The sequence below is a fragment of the Nothoprocta perdicaria genome, unplaced genomic scaffold (genome assembly GCF_003342845.1).
Source record: "Nothoprocta perdicaria isolate Ctin4 unplaced genomic scaffold, notPer1 scaffold_348, whole genome shotgun sequence".
NCBI lineage: Eukaryota > Metazoa > Chordata > Aves > Tinamiformes > Tinamidae > Nothoprocta > Nothoprocta perdicaria.
In genome coordinates, this window is record NW_020455586.1 from 79,279 (window position 1) to 99,044 (window position 19,766).

At 37.9% G+C, this 19,766-nt stretch overlaps 2 protein-coding genes across 2 annotated transcripts; one reads left to right on the forward strand and one right to left on the reverse strand.

The window, feature by feature from the left end:
* Positions 1-10,840, forward strand: KDELC1 (KDEL motif containing 1). The gene is made up of 10 exons (XM_026044046.1): positions 1-81; positions 1,659-1,864; positions 2,251-2,456; positions 3,194-3,271; positions 7,190-7,362; positions 8,138-8,375; positions 8,960-9,169; positions 9,580-9,669; positions 10,300-10,404; positions 10,634-10,840. Exons 2-10 carry the CDS (start codon positions 1,783-1,785, stop codon positions 10,649-10,651), a joined length of 1,200 nt encoding a protein of 399 aa, XP_025899831.1. The 5' UTR covers positions 1-81; positions 1,659-1,782; the 3' UTR covers positions 10,652-10,840.
* A 2,259-nt stretch (positions 10,841-13,099) lies between these two features.
* On the reverse strand, positions 13,100-18,867 carry TEX30 (testis expressed 30). Its single transcript, XM_026044045.1, has 4 exons — positions 18,643-18,867; positions 17,167-17,218; positions 15,149-15,354; positions 13,100-14,000 (listed from the first exon to the last, which is right to left on the reverse strand). Exons 1-4 carry the CDS (start codon positions 18,763-18,765, stop codon positions 13,827-13,829), a joined length of 555 nt encoding a protein of 184 aa, XP_025899830.1. The 5' UTR covers positions 18,766-18,867; the 3' UTR covers positions 13,100-13,826.
* Positions 18,868-19,766: the final 899 nt, after the last annotated feature.

A 19,766-nucleotide genomic window follows, 5' to 3' on the forward strand; every position in this document is an offset into this window, starting at 1 on the left:
ATGGGGGCCCGGCCTGAGCGCCGAGGCCGCCCTGCCCACCCGCTACTTCTACGTGCAGGCCGTGGGCGAAGACGGGCTCGAGTAAGTAACCGCGGTTAAAACGGCGCTTGCCGACCCCCCCAGGCTGTGCTTTCATGGCCGCCTCCCCGCTGCCATCCAGATGGTGGGACTGATCGCACGGGGAGTTGGAGAGCTCTCTAACTGGCCTGCCCCAGGCTTACCTCCGCCCTCCCATCCCCCAAATATATTTTTTATATATATATATGTGTGTGTGTGTGTGTGTGTATGTATGTACTTTTTTTTGGGGGGGGGGGGGAGGGTGGTGGTGGTGGTGGTGGGGAGGGATTGGTTAGTGCATGTGAAACTTTGTGCTTTCCCTCGCTGAAGCACAATGCTAAAATTCCCATTGAGATCCATGCATCCTTAGCGGGACTAGCCTTACCTACTCGCACCCCTCCTGAACTACTTCAAACTCTTACTAACTTAGTAAAAGCACTGCTTGCTTTTGCTAAAAGTAGTAAAAGAGCTGCTTACTTTTGGTAAGTGCTTGCTTGCTTATTCTTTGCAGAAAGGGAAATAGCTGATGCTGAAGGCTCCTTATGTGGCTTGTGCAGTATGTAACCTGGAAAGCTAGTTCAATCTTTGCATGGGTGTCAAATGCTATGTAACACTATCCTTATGTTAATTCTAGCCGACCTGTTTGCATAAGAAATGTCTGGTTTGGGGCAGTTTTTGACTAAAAACAATGTGCAATAAACTGTAAAGGTGAGTTCATTGATGGAATAGAAGACCACAAAGGAGTCTGTAGAGCTAGACTGTTTCAGCCGTTGGTTAATTTGTCGAATTGATTTGATTTTTCTGATCCACAAGATGAAAGTAGGGAATTGTCTTAGTTATTATGTAATTACAGTCTTTTCCAAATTTCTCAGAAGTTGTTTCCATTGTGTTTATATAAAATCTTTTATACCATTTTTATACCAAATTTCATATGAGGTAAGCATTTTAAAAACTTAACAAAACAGGCACTTTATTCTGCTTTTTCAAAACCTTAGCAATAAACCATTAATTTATTATATGCATTCTCAGATTTCTCTGTTTGTTTCCACTGCTAGGTGTACCTGTATTTCTCTTGAACATACAGTCACCAGATCAATATAGTTAATTGGAAGGTACTCCAGACACCATTGGGTAAACTGGAAGCATTTTAGTTTTTTAGTTCTCTCTCTATATAAAATAATTACAGTATTAAGCTGTAGTACCTCTTCATCACTCTGCTACTATTGATAAAGGGCTGTACTACATTTTAAATGTTCTGTGTTTCCATATAAACAACAGCCAAAAAAAAAAAAGTATTTCCTATACTGTTCAACATGTAACCTCAAATAATTCTGGAAGTGTGTTCATGACTTGTCTGAGTGGCAACTGCAAGTAACCTAGTGCTTCTGACAGCACCAGACAGTGTGTCCTTACCTTGCAAGGTAACTTATTAAAACTCTGTTTGGAAAAAATCATGCCTTACCTACCTGAACATTAGGACATTGTGGTCACAAAGTCAGCCCCAGTGAAGTCTGCCAACTTGAAAAGGAGTAGATGAAGCTCTAAGAAAATGTTTGTGTGGTTTTTTTTCCTAATTAAGCTTTCCCTTATTTTCTGGTTAGGTTCACTTCGTCACCGGGTGAGAATGCGTTCCAGGTGAAGATAACTGCTCCAGATGAGCAGTTCACTCGGGTTGGTGTGCAAGTATTGGACAGGAAAGATGGTTCCTTCATTGTGAGGTACAGGATGTATGCAACTTACAAGAACCTGAAGATAGAAATTAAAATGAAAGATAAACAAGTTGCAAAGTCTCCATATATTTTAAAAGGTAAGRAGCAGCACTGTATAGAGATTTCATATTGTGGCTTTTTCTCCTAATCTGTGCATTTTGTCTAGGATTAGCATGGACCTTCTCAGGAAATGCTGAAAACTATCCAATCCCTCTGGAGTTATGTACAGTTATAAGTGCTCTGCATATACTATTAAGTAGACAAAACCAAAATACATGCTATGAAACTAATGCATATTGAGTACATGTAAATCTTTCAGTCAGAAGCAGCCAGACATGTTCTTGCAGTCAGTACGTGTCCTTGCAAAGTTGCACGAGGATTGGACCTAAACAGGCAGTGCTCAGTGTCTGACCCTTTTGTTCTGATCTCAGTGGCTTGATGGTTTCAGTTTCTAAAAATAATCTAATAATTGTATTTCTAAAAGGACCCGTTTACCATGAAAACTGTGACTGCCCTCAGGAGGACAGCAGTGCATGGCTGGAAGAAATGAGCTGCCCACAGACTATTCCACAGATTCAAAGAGACCTAGCAAATTTTCCCACTGTTGATCCAGACAAGATTGCAAAGGAAGTTCCACAGAGGTTTGGACAAAGGCAGAGTTTGTGTCATTACACCATCAAAGATAACGAGGTACGGTATGAGTTGATCTGAAGTCCATGTGGAGATCTGATCAGTTAAGCTACTTGGCTTTTTGCAGTTCAAAAAAACTATGTTAATCTGTTCTTTTAAGAAACTGCTTTTGCTTCTCTGTCCTTCAAATTGAATATTTTAAATACAAGCTCAATAATACTTAACAGTAAAATGTGTTCTGTCAACATTACAGCCTAACAAATTACTCTCCAAAACTATACAACCCCTCAATAGGAGAACTGGGAACACAACTGAATCTCCTAACTAGTGTCCAGTTTTCCATCCTCTGCATAGTAACTGCTGTGAAGTGTCATGATGTGCATCAATAAATTATGCTGTGCATAATTCTGACGTAAAGAAGTAACACCCAGCTCTGTCAGAGCTATAGTTCTTCATTAAAAAAAAAAAATCATTAAAATTACTGTCTTGAGTACAGTTTCACAGGGAAATGAGAATAAAAGAACACGAGAAACAGGCAACAGTTTCTTCCAACAAAGACAGACCTAGAATGTCTTCAATGAGCAAGTAAAGCTTGTCTTTTTTTTTTTCCCTATTTTCCTATGATTCTGTGAGAGACAAGATTTCTAAAGCTTCCCAGCTGGTTCATAGTTTGTATGATTTTATTTACACATTTATCTGACTAGATCTTTACTATGAAGCTAGAAGAGTTTCAAATTATGCCAGCCGTTCTCTGAAATGAAAACACCAGTCCAATAAAAACTTTGGATTGTTTTTAGGTTTATATAAAGACATATGGGGAACATGTTGGCTTCAGAATTTTCATGGATGCTATACTTCTTTCTTTGACAAGAAAAGTGAGTACATCTATACATTTATTTATGTGTCATAATTTAAAGRAATGTGAACTCAATAAATGCACTTGGGTATTTTTATTATATTGGTTATAAGCTGTTTTTGTTCTTGATTAATAATTGAAAGATCAGATGGAATTTTTTGGCTGAAGTTGGGATATTCTGGAATGCTATATGAACAGTGTATGGAATATCACAAATGTTAATTGATTAGCAGAGTCAGGTAGGCTTGAAGAGTTTGGTCTTTTTTTTTTTTCTACAGAGTAAATTAGCCATCTTGTAGGATCTGTGCTTGCTAGAGAAAAAATAAGAGACTTTCTCCACTAAATTTATCATTCTCCACTAAATTCAATGTGTTGAAAATAAGACAGGAAGCATCAGAAGTCTACATGGCATGTGGGAAAGGTCCCTCATCTATAGGCAAAAAGCACCACCCAGGCTCTTTGCTAGAGCATCTATTAAAAAAACCCTGATGTTCTCTATGTAGAGGCAGAAGGAATAATTAAAAAATAAAGGACTGAAGTTTCAGCACACACAGATTGGGACACCTGTAAGGCACCCTATGGAGTCTTCTATAATTTGGACAAGTTCCGTAATATCTCTGTGATAGAAGTGATGACCTGATGCCTACAGAAACCTCAAGCATAAGAGGTGCAGAAATGGCTGTAAGTTTGGGGAGCATTATCTTCAAGGCAAGTGTTCAGTGTATCCAGTGTAAGCTCTAAGTCCAGACTTCACGAACGGTAACCCTGGAGAACTGAAATCAAATACCAACATATAAGGTAGAGAGCAGCTATGAGGAAAAAGCGAGTTGTTAGTGACACTAATAAACAATACCAAGGGCACAAGGACACATTCCTCAAAGCCAACTTGGCCTCTTCCTATTCTTGCTAAGGAACCAGCTTTCCAGTGACCTGATGTGCAATAAGGAATTGGAAGAAGTGGAAACTAGTTCACATTACTGAAATATCCATTAACGTTGTTAATACATGTGATTATTATGTACACAGAGTAGCTTCAGAAATAGGAAGGTGTCTGAGTTAAACAGTATCTGTTTCTGTCTGTAAAAATGACACAGTACTTGTCTTTGAAAGAGGAAGAGATGGGAGCTAACAAAGGATGGGAGTTGTTACCCTAACTAAATTACTTAGAAATCCGTGTAAAAAAAAAAAAAAATCATATTATTATTTTTATGCTTATCAGTATCAAACAAAATGGAGTTACTATGAACAAAGCCAGACATTTATAATTTTCATGAATAATAGATTTTGTGTGTGATGACAAATGTTTCTATTTTAGAAAGGCTTCTGAGGGTTCAACTCTGTTGAGCTTCTCATGAACAAGATAGAAAAACTTCGATTAGAAGAAACTGTGTAACATGGTTGGAAAATGTTTCTTAGAGAATAGTTGCAACAGGTGAAAGGTGCCCCAAATGTTTCTTCCGAGATTTGTCCTAGGCCCATTTAGTAGTGTTTTGACTGAACAATGAATAGAGAATATACTTAGTAAATTTACAGATAACATAAAGCCTGGGAAAACCTGCAGGCACCTTGCAGAACAGCATCAAAAGTAAAGATGCTCTTGATTAGTAAGAGAAGTTGTTTGAAAAAGTGCATGTAAATGAAGTAAAAGGGGCATCATCCAACATAAAGGCAGAATAAACCAGACAATTAAAATGAGTGGTAGTTTCTGCTGCAAAATGATTCAGTTAATGACATTGCGGAGGAAAGTGGTAAGAATGACTGGAYGTACAAAGCATGATTCATTTAAATAAGGAAAGTTTCATCTCGCAGAAACTGATGGAAATATGAAGAGAGTCTTTGATTCATTTATAGGGTTGCTCTGTGGAAGATGGAGGGAAACTGTTCTCTGTGGCAGTAGTGAAAGATAAATAATGGAATTAAATCTCATCACAGGAATATAGGTTAAGTGTTGRAAAAAGACTTGTTAACTCCAAAGAACATTTATCATCCCAGAAAACACTGTTTGCTTCATTCCCAAAAGATGGCATAGGATTTTTTTGTTCAATAATGTGATTGAACAGCAATGCAGTGGTTGGTTTGGAAAAGAAAATATAACCTGTTGGGTGATTTTGTTACTACTGATATAGACAAAATGTAATTTGTAGTTTTTTCATGTCCGTTAGATGGCACTATGCTAATTAACATTACTGCTGAGGATGGGAAAGTGTATCCAAGCTCCCTTTGAAATGAAGATACACAATGAAACCTCTCCTGACAGTGCGTACACAGAAGGCAAAAGCTACCGCTTTGGGCGCTCTCTTTAGCGCTTCAGGATTTGTCTGGCAARGCTTTGCATATATTATCAGGCTAGAGAAAGTATCTTCAGCCACTCAGGAGTATGTACCCCTCGTTTGATACCTGACAAATGATTAATTCCTATTTCTGTCCAAAAAGAAATGTAATGAAATGTATTTGGGCCACTGAAAATCCTGAAATGCTAGAACATGACCAGGTGTTCTGACTTCAGGAATAAAGAGGTTTAAAAGCAGAAGTTTTTTCATAYATAATATAGCAGGGAGTCAGCATGCTTATGCTTTATACTTGTAACAGTATCTTTTATGTGCATATACTTTGTGAATTATTAGCCTGTTATATGCAAAGTGTTCTTCCTTCAGAAAAGCTACTTTCTCATACAGAAAGTGACATAACATGAACAAAATATTCATAATCATACATGATCTCTAAATTATCTGATACTAATCAGGACCAAGATCCTGGTGCTATTCCAAGAGTTTTCTAAAAACAACAACTTAATAATCAGATGCTCATAATATTCAAATACTGCATTATGAATTATTAAGGAAGTAAGAACAAAAGAAAAAAGATGGTGTTTGTGTATAAAAACCTGTGGCCTTCCTGCCTGTGAATACTGTGTGCAGAGCTCATTTCCCTCAAAAAGGAATATACAGGGACAAGGGTGTTCGCGTGTCAAGTGACTTGCACAGCAAGACAGGCTAATTAACCTATCTTGCTTTTGCTTTGAAAGAGGCAGCTGCAGGAGATGTAGAGATTTATCTACAAAAAGTACACCATGAAGAGGGTGAACTGGGAACAGGTAAAGGAGTTTTGAAGTCACACTGGCCCTGCATTCAAGCTTCTGTAGAACTGTATTATTTTCCCTTCAGCTTTCTGCTGTTCACGTTGAAGTGTCCCACATTTTTAGTTACTCCTTACAAGGCAGCTGGTTGATCCCTATCTGAGGAGCTGCTCTCCCTTGTACCTTCTCTTACTTTGCTGCAGAAACCAGAACTGCACACGATGCTCAAAATCTGGGCACATCAAGGCTGTTACATAGCAGCAAAATGATGCTCCCTGTTCTCACAACATCTCCTGGTGATGGTCAATATCTTGATAGTCTTTTGGCTGCTACTGCACATTGAGATGTCATTTCAGATAATGGTTTCAATATCATTTTAAAAACTAAGGATGCAATGCCACGCTTAATTAGCAACCCTAGTGTTAACTAAGGGTGATCTTTCCATTTTGGTTGTTCGTTCCTGTTACTTGTGTTGGATCTCTCCACCATGCAGATAGGTGACAGATCAGATCAGTTCACTGATATGTCAGAAAAGTAGCTGACCAACTCAACAATTTTTCATACAGTCCACAACACAGTCCAGCTTGTGCTGGAAGCAGACAGTTGCTTTCTAGATTCCAATGCTAGACTGGGACAGGGAATATATGGCTAGTTATATGAAGTATAATACAAAATCTTCTAAACTGAAGTGCTCATATCCCTGAAAATAGATGTGATTTGGTGCAATTCTTTAAAAAATATATATATCTTGTAATTCTTGCAGTTACTGTTGGTCTAAAAGGTTGAGATACCACCAGAAGAATGCTTCTTTTAACTAAAGTACATTTAAAGTATATTTGTGCCTTTTTTGTTTTTGTGTAGGTGAAAATGCCAGATGTAGAATTTTTTGTTAATTTGGGGGATTGGCCTTTGGAGAAAAGGAAATCTCCACAGGCTCTCCACCCTATTTTCTCATGGTGTGGGTCCAGCGAGTCAAAAGATATTGTCATGCCAACATACGACTTAACAGAYTCAGTTTTGGAAACTATGGGAAGGTAAGAAATCACTTAAAATTTTCACAGCATTATTATAGTGAATAATCTTCCAAAAAGACATTAACGTTACCAATGTTAACTGTTTAATTTTTTATTTATTCAGACACTAGTAGCCTGTAGATAGGCTAAGAATATGCAATAATATCTTCGTATAGCCAATTTTTGCAATGTATAACATATGTATATTCAAACATACTTCATTTTTATTTCGGAAATCACAATTATTCTGAATATGGTCAAATCAATGAAAACTGCACTTGGAGTAAACATTTCAAGTGTGTTTAGGATTTTTTTTTCTCACTCTGTCAATATGTTGATAAGTAGCCAGATCTCTTTCTTCACAATCTTCCTAGAATCTATTTTTTTCTTTTTAAAGCCCTGMTTAGCCAAAACTCTCATCTCCCATTTTGATTTCTGTTAACTTTTCTTCGTAACAACTGTATTGCTGACTTCAAATACTACAAAATCAATTTCTAAGATACCTTCACTATCCATTTTTAATCTATTTACTATCTGTTTAGGTATCCGTTCCACATGCCCTGTCACCACTGAACTGTTGCTGTTTGCCACAAACCTGTTAAACAAGGAATGCCAAGTTATTTTTATCTTTGAAAGAAATAGGAGTGCAGGTGCATATATAGATGTACCATGACTGACCTTGYATACCGGTGCTATAAATTCTTTCAGATAACAGTACTGAAATAAATGCAAGTAGTATTCCAAAAAAGAATCTGTTTATACTCCTTTATTAAATGATTTCTCTCTCCTCTTCCAGAGTCAGTCTGGATATGATGTCGGTTCAAGCTAACACGGGCCCGCCCTGGGAGGAGAAAAATACCACAGCATTCTGGAGAGGACGCGACAGCCGGAAAGAGAGGCTTGAGCTTGTAAAACTCAGCAGAAAATATCCCGAGATCATAGACGCTGCTTTCACAAACTTCTTTTTTTTTAAGCACGATGAAAGCCTTTATGGCCCAATTGTGAAGCACATTTCATTTTTTGATTTTTTTAAGGTAGGTTATTAATTGCTTTCTGTAGAACTAGGTCCTCAGTGTTTCTGATTATCGAATAACTTTGTATATATTATTTATAATAAAGGCCTGCAGTTTTCTATCCCAGCACCAATGACAAGCATGACTAGRTACCTCTCTAGTGGGCTTAGCTGCCGTATAGCTCAGACTGAAGATAATTGTTTGCTTTGCATCTAAAGGTTCATTAAAACCCCCTTATGCAATCTAATAACTKCAAGTTCCTTTTTATTTCTTTTTCCTGATTCAGTGATCAGGACTACTAACATAACTAACATAGTTGGAAAAATCAGTGGATGAAGTGGCACATCTACCCTCACATGAGAGAATGAGCATCTAAGGATGGCCGGAGACCGTAACTGATGAAGAAGGCCTCTCTGTACTCTCTGCCTTGTGATGAATCCCATCCTAAATAACAAAAACTGCTTAAAAATTGATGCTTGCCTAGCCAGTCCTGCCTTTCCCAGTATCAGCAAGTCAGTAATACCCAGTGCTCCCAGAATAATAAAACCTAACCCAGCTACTCCAATCTTCTGTTTGTTAATAACTTCTGGTCATTTTTTTTTCAGTATAAATATCAAATTAATATTGATGGCACAGTGGCAGCATACAGATTGCCTTATCTACTAGCAGGAAACAGTGTCGTGCTAAAGCAAGACTCCATCTATTATGAGCATTTTTATAACGAGCTGCAGCCATGGAAACACTACATTCCATTTAAAAGTGACCTGAGTGACCTGCTAGAGAAGCTACAGTGGGCAAAAGAGCACGATGAAGAGGTAAATATGTACTCATAATGCAGTGTCTCTGGACAAAACAGACCAAAAAGTGCCTAAGTTTAAATTAAAAAAGAAAATCTATTAGAAGGATTTCTGATTATCACTGTATAAAAAAGAAAAGCATTTCTTTACAATACATAAAACTACAGTTAATTTGGAAATTGATTTTTTTGACAAAATAAAAATAATTTTCTTCTCATTTAAAATTAAGAGTTCTTAAATTAATCTCTTCCATTTATCAGTAGATTTATGTTATTTTATGGGCAACTCAATTCATGGCATATAGCTACYAGGTAAAAATAAATGATTGTAATTATTGTAAACAATCAGTGCTGTACTTAACATCAGAAGCAGTATCGGCATCCTGAAATAACTTTGACAGGATGTTTTTTAACTTTTTGTTTTCACAGGCAAAAAATATTGCAAAAACTGGACAAGAATTTGCAAGAAATAATCTCATGGGAGATCATATTTTTTGTTACTATTTCAAACTTTTTCAGGTTAGTACGTTTTTAAAAGGATTTTCTATTTCAGTGATGGTATCAGTTATTTTTTATTTTATTTTATTTTATTTTATTTTATTTTATTTTATTTTATTTTATTTTATTTTATTTTATTTTATTTTATTTTATTTTATTGTGGGGGCGGGACAGAGCTGCTGGAAACTGGCCACTCTAGCACTGAAGCCACAAAGCAAACAGCAGCAGTCAAACTTTACCTGGATTATAAACACTGTATGCATTTATCTTCTATGAAACCTCTTAAGATTGTGTTGATAAATTGAGAGAAGGAATCAGATCCCATAAATCTTGATTTAATCTGCAATAATACTTTGCCCACAATGATCCAAGAATTCCATATCGCCCTGTGATTCATCCACACCCTGTGAACCACAGCTGAAAATATCTGTGCATTAGCACCAAGATACTGAAACTCCAGGGAGGCACCCACAGGGCTTCCAGTCAGTGATTAAGTGTCTGTTTACCCTTYCTGTGACACTGGATGGAGGTTTAGGAGGAGACGGTGGAGCCACATTAGTTTTACAGAATTATTCAGCTGAGTTGTTGCAGTCATTTGCAACCAGACATATAATCTAATAAGTTTATAAACTAATATTTTTTTTTAACTAGGAATATTCCATTTTGCAAGTAAATGAACCAAAAATCAGAGATGGCATGGAGAGAGTGCAGCAGGCTGACGATGACCTTTTCCCATGTACTTGCCACAGGAAAAAGGTACAGTACAGAGTGTTAAATGCAGTGCAAGAGCTGAATGTCTTCACCTCATTTGCAGTGAACCTGGTGTAGTTATTTTGTAGTAATGCATAGGATCAGTTATCACAGTATTAAAACCTGTTAGTCTTGGAAACTTCTTTTTCCCCCCTTAGAGCATTTATAGCGCTAGRCAGATGAAAATTGAGATTGCAATTAACTGAAAAAATGACTGTTCCTTCTTGATTTTCAGACCAAAGATGAACTGTGACAGAAATGAAATTTTTTGATTAGTTGCTCTCATTAAGAATCCCTTCTTGAGGAAAGAAGGGAAATTTGAATTAAAACTTCACTGGCCATGACGAAGTTTTTTGCATCATGGTCTCCATTCGGAAGAAAACCAAACGCCACCAAATTTCTTTTTATCATGCAGTCATTGAGCTTTGTTCAAAATTTTTTTTTTATAATTTTTTTAAATAAAAAACAACTTCATAACAGAGTCTGGTGTTCTTGTTCTAAGATACCTTTCTTAAAAATAACCCATGTGCTATCCTGGGGCTAGTCACAATTGTGTTTTGCAAAAATGGCTAAATAGGAATTGCAAAGCTCCCACCCCGTTCATCTCTCCCAAATGGTCTTTCTCAGGCCATTGCTTTGTTCCTTCTGACAAAACCAGTGTTCTTTGGCAGTAATGAGATAATTAAGTAGAGTTTAACAGTGACTACTGAAATTAAACTCATTGTTACTTCTCAAGGCTATTTTGCTTTAAAAATACCTACTCTGTTACAACCACATTAACATCATCTCAAAATGCTATATAGGTAGATTAACAGTCAAGTCTAAATTTATGAAGTTCGAAGAATGTATGTTTCTGAGGATTTGTTTTACTTCGAATCACAGAGCCAGTCAATTTAAAATCTATATAGCTTCTTTCTTTGAAAGTCTCTTTTGGAAATAGTTTTGAACATTTAACTGTATGCTGTGCTTATTMAATAACATTACTGTTGGGAGATCAACATTTAGGAGAGACATTGTGAGAAACAGTGGAGAAATATTTTATMTGCTCACATTTACCTTTCACCTGTCTTGATTATTTTTGCTATAGCAAAAAATAGACTACAAGTGTAGTTAGTTGTTAGCAGTAGCCTTCTRCATCCAACACTGTCAACCCAGAATTGTCAGCAAAGTAGTTTTAGAGAACCAGTTCTTGCCGAGGAAGCTGAGTGGCTGGCTTAGTATCATATATAATTTACTGCAGGTCTGTCTTTTACTGTAGCAGTAGTCTCTCTCACATGGCTAAAAAACAAGCCATATTTGAAATTTAACCAAAAAAAAATTCAAAGCAACCAGGCCAGCTGGCTCYGTGCTTTCGAGATCTGAGTTCTGTGAGTGATTTCAGAAAAGTAACTCTGGACAATAGGGAATACAATGAATACTTTGTTGGCTCATTTGGTAGGCCACYTATGCTGTATATTTTTGAACTATAATGAGTTGAAGTCTTCAGTYATATTTTTTAGATTGCAACACCAACCAAAGCTGTTGGTCCAATCTCCTGCCTAAAACCTTGCAGAAATCTTCTGAGCTCAGCAGGGCTGACTCAGAGCCCACTGAAACAGCTCTGCAATGTCATTCACAAAGCAGCTCCTGGGAAGGACCTCTAAGCTAGAACTGACCTTTCCCTTCAGCCTGATCCTCTGTAGCTGTGAGCTACAAGCCTGTCAGGAGCAGCCTGGGAAACTGTTGGCAGTGAGATGAGCCCTACACTCGGGAGGCAACATCGGGAAGTTTGTCACAGGACTGGCCAGCCCTTCAGCTCAGCATCAGGGCTCCTGGCTATAGCTGAAAACAGAAGCTTTTCAGTCACTTCATAGGAGACCAAGAATGGGGTTCCTTCGAAGGCCCAGGTCTGCAAAATCTCAGTTGGACCAGCGAGTACCTCSTGATGGGAGAAGGTACTCAACCAGACGAAGATCTCTAGGCCTTTAGAGACAAGATGCAAAAGATGCTGTTGGCCTGGTGAGATAGTTGGTACTGGCTCTAAAGGAGCAGCACACAGAATTTCTAGGCTTATATTCAGTTTCAAAACAAGGCAGCAACCTCTTTGGTGATTATCCAGGCCAGATTCCAACAAGCCTGCAACAGCACCTTGGTATCAGGCCTCTGGGTAACAGCTGRGCATCACCTGGGACACTATCAAGGCTTTCTGGATGCACAACTTGCTGAAAAGCATGAGGCTGATCCAAGAAAGTGGCCTTCCCAGAACATCTTTCCCAAGAGCCTGTCCAATTTCAGAAACCACCTCTGTGGCACAGTCCAGCACAGCAAAGCACTCCAAGTTCATGTTTCAAAAATTTCTCCAGGGATAAACAGATTTTGTTTCCCACAAAACCAACACCAACATCACAACACTACTTTGCACACCAACACAGTGGCTGTAGCACAAACCCTAGCAGCTTCCACCAAAGCCCCCATTCAAGCTGAGCTGCTACTGAACAAGTCTTCTGACAGTTCAAGGCGCACAGGCCTCGCTTTCAAGATGAGTTTGACCCCTGCACAAGGCAGCCCTGTCCTGCTCACTGCACAACTCACACGCGTGCGGGAAACTCTCACGCCCAGCACAGAGCTTGTTCTCACCTCACAGATGGATGAGATGTTTTTATTAGATTCGCCAACAGTGTTCTATCCAGCAAAGGGCAAGGGAAGATTCAACAATTACCTCCAAACCGGTTCCCCCTTTGTGCATTCACTTCATAACTTCAGCCTGGCATTCTGTACTCTGCTGGTTCATTTGAGCACACTGCTCTATTCTTTGGCTATACCAGCAGACAGGAYACCCCCAGCCCACAGTGGGGGTGAAAACGCACCAGCTACATACCAGGCTTCAGAGCTCCGGGTTGGAGATTGCTCCATGTCTATCACAGTTCTTGAAGTCGGCTGAGCTCAAGGATCTGGCACAAAGGTATGTGGGGGCGGGCACAGGCCGTATTGGGCAGTCCTGCATGGCAGGCTCACAGGCTTCTACACATCAGTAGAATAACATTTCATTTAAAACATTTTGAAAAGTATCTTTTCAAAACAAGCCTAACATCAGTAACATAATCAGAAATAAAATAAACCTAAGGATTCAGAGGCTTCAAAATAGATTCCCCCTCCCCCAGAATATTACTTTGAATATTAGAAAAAAAATTTATTTGGTAATGTAGATCAATAAAAAGATACAGGCATTTTCATGGAGATCTAGAAAACAATGCTGCCCYGATACAGAATATTTGGTAATTTTGTTCTTTCTTTAAAAACAACTCTTCCTTTTACACAGTTTTTACATTCATAAAACGTTATACYTGCATTTATATATAGACCTCTCCAAAATACTTGTTTTCAAAAAACCATCAGAAATAGACTCTAATCTGCTATATTTAGGAAATGTTACCCTAATGTATTGATAATCATTTGTGCTCCAGTTCAATATTTTCTGTGAGCCAAGAGAAAACCTGTGTGTTTATTTCTTCCATGATATCATCTGTTGTTCGGCCTTTAACTGCCATCCCATGGTTTGCTTTATCAATCCAATGGATTTTTTGAGGGGCTTTCATTTTCCTCACCACATCTTCTAACAATTGCTACRGAGAAAATCAAGAATGGGAAAAGTCAGAGAATCAGATGCTAAAAACGGTGCCATTACAGCTGTTTCTTTACCTGTGCACAATATAATAGGTAAACAAAAAAACTAGGCTGTGTGCGGATTAAAAATATGTTGGCAGAAAAGTCAATCCCCCATTCAGTAATGAAATTTGCTAAAAGGTGATCCCCCCCATGTCAGTCTTCACTCAGCTGGAAACAGCAGAAATTCAGAACTTCACAAAACTGCAGATGTCAAGGCCCTGTGAAGGTTCTTTCCGTGATATGACAGCATGATAGAACTTAAGTCAGAACTGTCTACAAGAGCAGAGTATCCGTGTCACTCCCTAGAGACCAGCTTTGATGCTACACAACTTTCCTGGTAAGTTTAAGATAAACGATAAGCCAGCCCAGAAAGAACTGAGATTTTCCTCCATTAAGAAGACACTCCAAGTATCTTCTGGTCGCTACTAATTTTGGTTGCAATCCTTCATGAAAGTGTTATGAGTCGCTATGACCTCTCTAGGCATGGAAAATGCTAAGCAGGCAGTCCCAAATTCGAGTAAGACTGTTTAAGGACAACATACATGCACCATGCAAGAAAACAGAGCAGAAAAACCATCTGATCATTAAACACTTGAGTTTTTATCTCAAGAAAAATATSACTTTCTTTCACGGATGTCTTTCTTGGGGGCAGAACTGCTTTGCTGCAAAAATGTCTTATGAAAATATGATGAATGCAGACTGGGGGCATAGTACAGTTTGATTTACAACCTGAAACGGTTAAGACAGAGTTGAGACAGCATAGCAAAAAACTCTCTCCTTCCACATACTATTTATAATTTGGCACAACCTATCCTATCAAGAAAGASAAAACACTGAAATCAGCAACATTTTAGTGGCCTAGAAATGAATTTATTACAGCAGCTGATCAAACATGAGCCAGAAATGCAGAGCAGCAAAAGAAAGYACCTCAGATTTTCTTAATTCTAATACAGACATTTCCTACCCAAAGCTTCCTTCAGAAAATATATATTTAGAGAAGACTATTAATCAAAATCGCAGCTGTGGCCACCAATATTAAAGTCACTGAGATTAATTCCTATTCCTCCATACTGCCCTTCATAGCACGACTTACTGCAATACTCACCTTTTCACACATCTCATCTGCTGATCCTGAGACAAATAGCACTGGACACCTGATAAATAATAAATCCTCATCACGGAGCTTGGACTGAAGTTTTGGTCGATGCAGCGGGTAAGATAAACACACTAATCCTTGAATGAAGTCATCATCACCATCCTGGCTAAGCTGACGTATCACTGAGGCAGCAGCTCGCGAACCCATGGAACGGCCTTTCTCCCATGTAAAAATAAAGCAAGAAAGTTGATCCACTGTCATCTCATCTGTGTTCTATTAGAATAAACAATTCCTAAGAACAATCCTATATTTTTTTCAATGCACCAGTGTTACAAAATGATAGAGATACTTTCATTCATCAACTCTGTGGAAAGTACTAACCAGAATTTCTTGATGAGATAACTGACTGATTATATTATGGTTTCACGTCACTATTTAAGAAGAGGAAAAAGAAACAAAGAGGGATCTTTTGGGATACCAGAAAGTGTAATAGTTCATCCTATTAAAAAACATGCGCTACATTCCAGACCTTTGAAATTCTAAATAACTATGCTATTATCTTGTATTGATTTCCTTATGCTGCTCTAAGATTAAGATTTCCTTAATCTGCTCAAAGTAAAAAGAAAGTTTTGGGGCCCTTGCCCCCAAACCAAATCTAGGAAATGTTTATGAACACCTCAAATTTCAGCCTAAAACTAGAAGTAAAAATAGAAGCGAGGGCAGAAGGGGGAGAGATAAATAACATATATATTTTTATACTGCATAAATAACAGCAAGGGGGTATCAAAATATCTCCTTAAAGGAAGGCATATGAGTTTATGATACTCTAAAATTGAATTTTACGAGTGGTTGATTCCAATGGGACTAACCTGTATTAAGGTGGATTTGGTTTAACTTACTTGGAGGACACTCCAATTTTCCACTATCATCTAGTTAACTCTAGTCACCCCCAAGGAGTCAGCAGGATGTGCTGGGAACCCAATCATTTATTTTTGCATTTTGTCAGAGAAAAACATTCAAGATCAAATAAAACTGCAAAATCTTCCCATACTGCATCCTAAGCTTCCCCTGCACTGCCATGCTTTCCAACTTTTTGCCAAGCAAAAAAGCTAATTRGCACGTCTTCTGTGTCGAGCTTGTTAACAAGCACTATTAAACAGATCAGTTCCCAGATTGGATCTTGAATTACATCAGCATCCAACACTAGCTCATTAACCCCTCTTTTGGCTGCTCCCTTACCCATCTAACAATTCTGGTACTAACCTCTAACTAAACTACTTCCCTCTTAGTTATAAAGCACAGCAGTAATTGAAACCCAGGGTAGGATGCATCTACTTCACTTTTCATATAACACAACTGATTTTTTATCTGCCACTGGGTTTATTTACCAAAGCGTGGCTTCGGAGAACAGCAACTTGCAAGTAACTGAAACACTTCAAGACCTGTAGTAATCCCATACACATGTCCTATCACTTGAGAAGAAAATTATCTTTCAAAGAAGCTGGAAAACATGGCCTATTTTTCTTCCTTCTTCTAAAGCAGAATCTGCAGCAGCTATAAGCATGGTGAACAGGTCTGGACAACCGCACTCCCAAGAGATTCTCTTGAACATGTCAAGCTAGATATTCCCATTTTTGATGCAAGCAGCAGCACTGCTCAACACAACTGCTAGGGAACTGAGCTGCACACCCGCCTGGTTTATCCACCAGCTATGGAACATAGAGCTTTCAGCCCCAGGTTACAACACCCAAAGGCTGTAAGTGGATTACCAAAGCATGTAAGTGGATTTGGCACCTATGTCCTATAGTATCTCTACCTAATGAGAGTTTATTTAACTTGTTCCTATGCTAGACAACAAGCATTTCATGCCTATCCCAGGCCAAAACCTGCCCCCCACATCTGAAGTTCATTTGTTCTATACCAGACTTCAAAAGCAAGTAATTAAAATTATTATAATTAGGATTGTTAAAACTGATTTATAAGAGAGAAAAATATAGATAGATAAAAATAGATAATGATTATCTTACCTGCAAGGAAGACACCTGAAAGTTTATACTTATCAGAGAGCTTTAAATATTCCTATAGAAACAAAGAAAAAGTACAGCAGCATTAAGACAGCTGAAGGGCTTTGTTCCTGTGCATGGCTACTAAACATGAAATGTGAGGCATTTCCCCTTACCGATTAAACAAAGATACATACATATATGCAAGATTTTGTGTATATATATACATGGTATATATACAGTTTGTGTGTATATATATATATATAATACACGTATACAATATTTTCTTGTTTTTCACACAAATAACCACATAATATTTCATTGCAAAAATACAAGATGAGTAATAATCATGAGCAACTTCACATTAGTTCTCRGCAAGTCTGAAAGTTCAGAGCGGCTATCAAGTTCCAAAACGTACCTAATTACTGTTGATCAGCCTAGTTATAGTAACAGACCACATTTAGGTTTTTGGCCCTTCACATAGCACAGTAAATTAACACAAAGACCCTTCACTGAGGGTTTCAAGGTCATGTATTTTATCYCATATTCCAAACAAAAAGATTAAGACACACAATCAACTGCTTCTGACTGAAACGATAAAATTCAGCAACTGAATTTTTCAGTTTATAGAAGAAACTGATTTTTTAAATCACTCTCTACCATCTTAGCAGAGGCCTTTAAACTACTGCTATGCACTAGTACATTACTATAAAGTGGCTAACAACTTTCCTTATGATTTGAAGAAAAATATCATAGAAGAGATGCATGAATACTAGCAAGCAGGGGAATAGTTCACTCCTTCATACACTCTTTACAACATGGACTCTAAACTAAGGATTAAGGACTCTYAAACTGATAATATTATATTCAAAGGTTGTTCATTTTAACAAAACTTAGGTATGTAAGAACATCTTAAATAATCAGTTGGAACAAAAAGAAGCAAAAACATGTAATAGCTCAAAACTGATTTTGTTACTAAAAATTTTTCAGTATCTAAATCCCTCACATGCTATTTTCAATCTCTCCTGACCCCAAACCTTCTGCGTCACAGTCTCCTGCTTTATTTTCCACAAAGTTTGTTCTCTCAGTGTCAAACACTCAAGACACAGCAAAATCCCAGGGTTAGTTTATTTTCTTTGAAATCGCCTCCGAAAGCTGCATCTCTTATTCCCCCTTCTCCTCACCAAACAGCTCACCGGGTGCCCAGGACACCCTAGTTTTCATTCGCACCCTGCCCAAATTCTTTCATTTTTTTTCCCAGCTAAAAATTCTCTCCTGCCAAGCATCCTGCTTCTAATCTTTGGTGGTAATTTAAGAAATGCAAAGGCAGACAGAATTGTGTGTATATATATATACATATATATATATATATATATATTTTTTTTTTTCAATTAGCTGAGAACATTTCAAATCAAGAAAAAAAAATGAGGTATTATAGCCCGCTATGGAAATACATCATATTAATTGGTCAGAGCTTTGACAGATCTGGTCACTGCTTACCACAACTGTTTTGTATGCTCTAGCCCTATATGCAATGTTTAGGCCTTTGCAAGTAAATCGCAGACACAGAACTCCGTGGGATGCAACATAGGCTGCCAGGGAAACCAGCTGAGGGAAATTCATATCTCCTCCAGCTCCATGGGTAAGAATCACTCCATGTGTAAATGTCTTTGCTGGGACAGAAAAAATAGCATCCAGATATTTGTTTCCAAAAGGTATTTTCACTTTAACCTAGAAACAAAACCAAAAATATTATGAGAGAAATGAAAGTATTATTTCCAGTCTATAAATTATGATGAAAACCAAATTATACAGAAAAAAAAAAATCTGTTTAAGAGTACTAGACAGCACTATAAGAGAGTAACTCTACCTTTCATTTAAGGATTTTCCATGTGACCATGAGCAAACAACTTAGCAYTCTGCACCTCAGTTTCTCCATATAGAAAATGAAGGAACCAAAGCTTTTCAGCTTCTCAGGATCTTTCRCAGCATAAACTGACTTCTTACTAGACATTCTACGTATCTCTATGTCTACCTGAGTGCTAAATAGCATCACTAACTTAAATAGTTTCCTCGCAATTACAATTCCCTATATCAAAAAAAAAAATTAGGCTCTAATCACCTACTGCAGGGCATTGCACTGCATGCTTAAAACTGATTACCTAGAGAAAATACTAAAATGAAGCACCATGATAAATGCATTTGAATATATGAGTTTTAGACATTAAATGCAACTTTGAAGCTCTTGAAAGCAGAAGAAAACATACTGGGACCAGGAGAGGACCCCTATTTCATACCTCTGTATATCCAGCTGCCACTGCATCTCATTCTCCCTTAGCAGTGATCTAACAGAGGAACCAAGGAAGTGTCTGTGAGCTGCCTTACAGAAGCGCTGCCTTTATAGCCTCCTCCCTGCTTAGCTGAAATGCAGGCATGCAAACATAGGCTGCCAAAAACGGGATTGCATTAAGTGGTCACACATATACATACAGAGAAATAATACCAGAAATCTAACTATCCAGCACTTCTTAGCTAAAGAGGTATTGCTCAGGGTTGCTTCTCAAGGAATATACCAAGCTTAGCTCCACTGGTCAACTCCATACTTGAAATTTCACCTAGAAAAG

Bases quoted from the DNA above. Each gene is read 5' to 3' on its own strand.
- TEX30 (XM_026044045.1), bottom strand. From the start codon at position 18,765: ATGAATTTCCCTCAGCTGGTTTCCCTGGCAGCCTATGTTGCATCCCAC. The intron at 17,219-18,642 runs GTAAGCAGTGAC...TTGTTTCTATAG, and splicing joins GAGCATACAAAACAGTTGTG to GAATATTTAAAGCTCTCTGA. The intron at 15,355-17,166 runs GTAAGATAATCA...CATGGGAGAAAG, and splicing joins TTCAGGTGTCTTCCTTGCAG to GCCGTTCCATGGGTTCGCGA.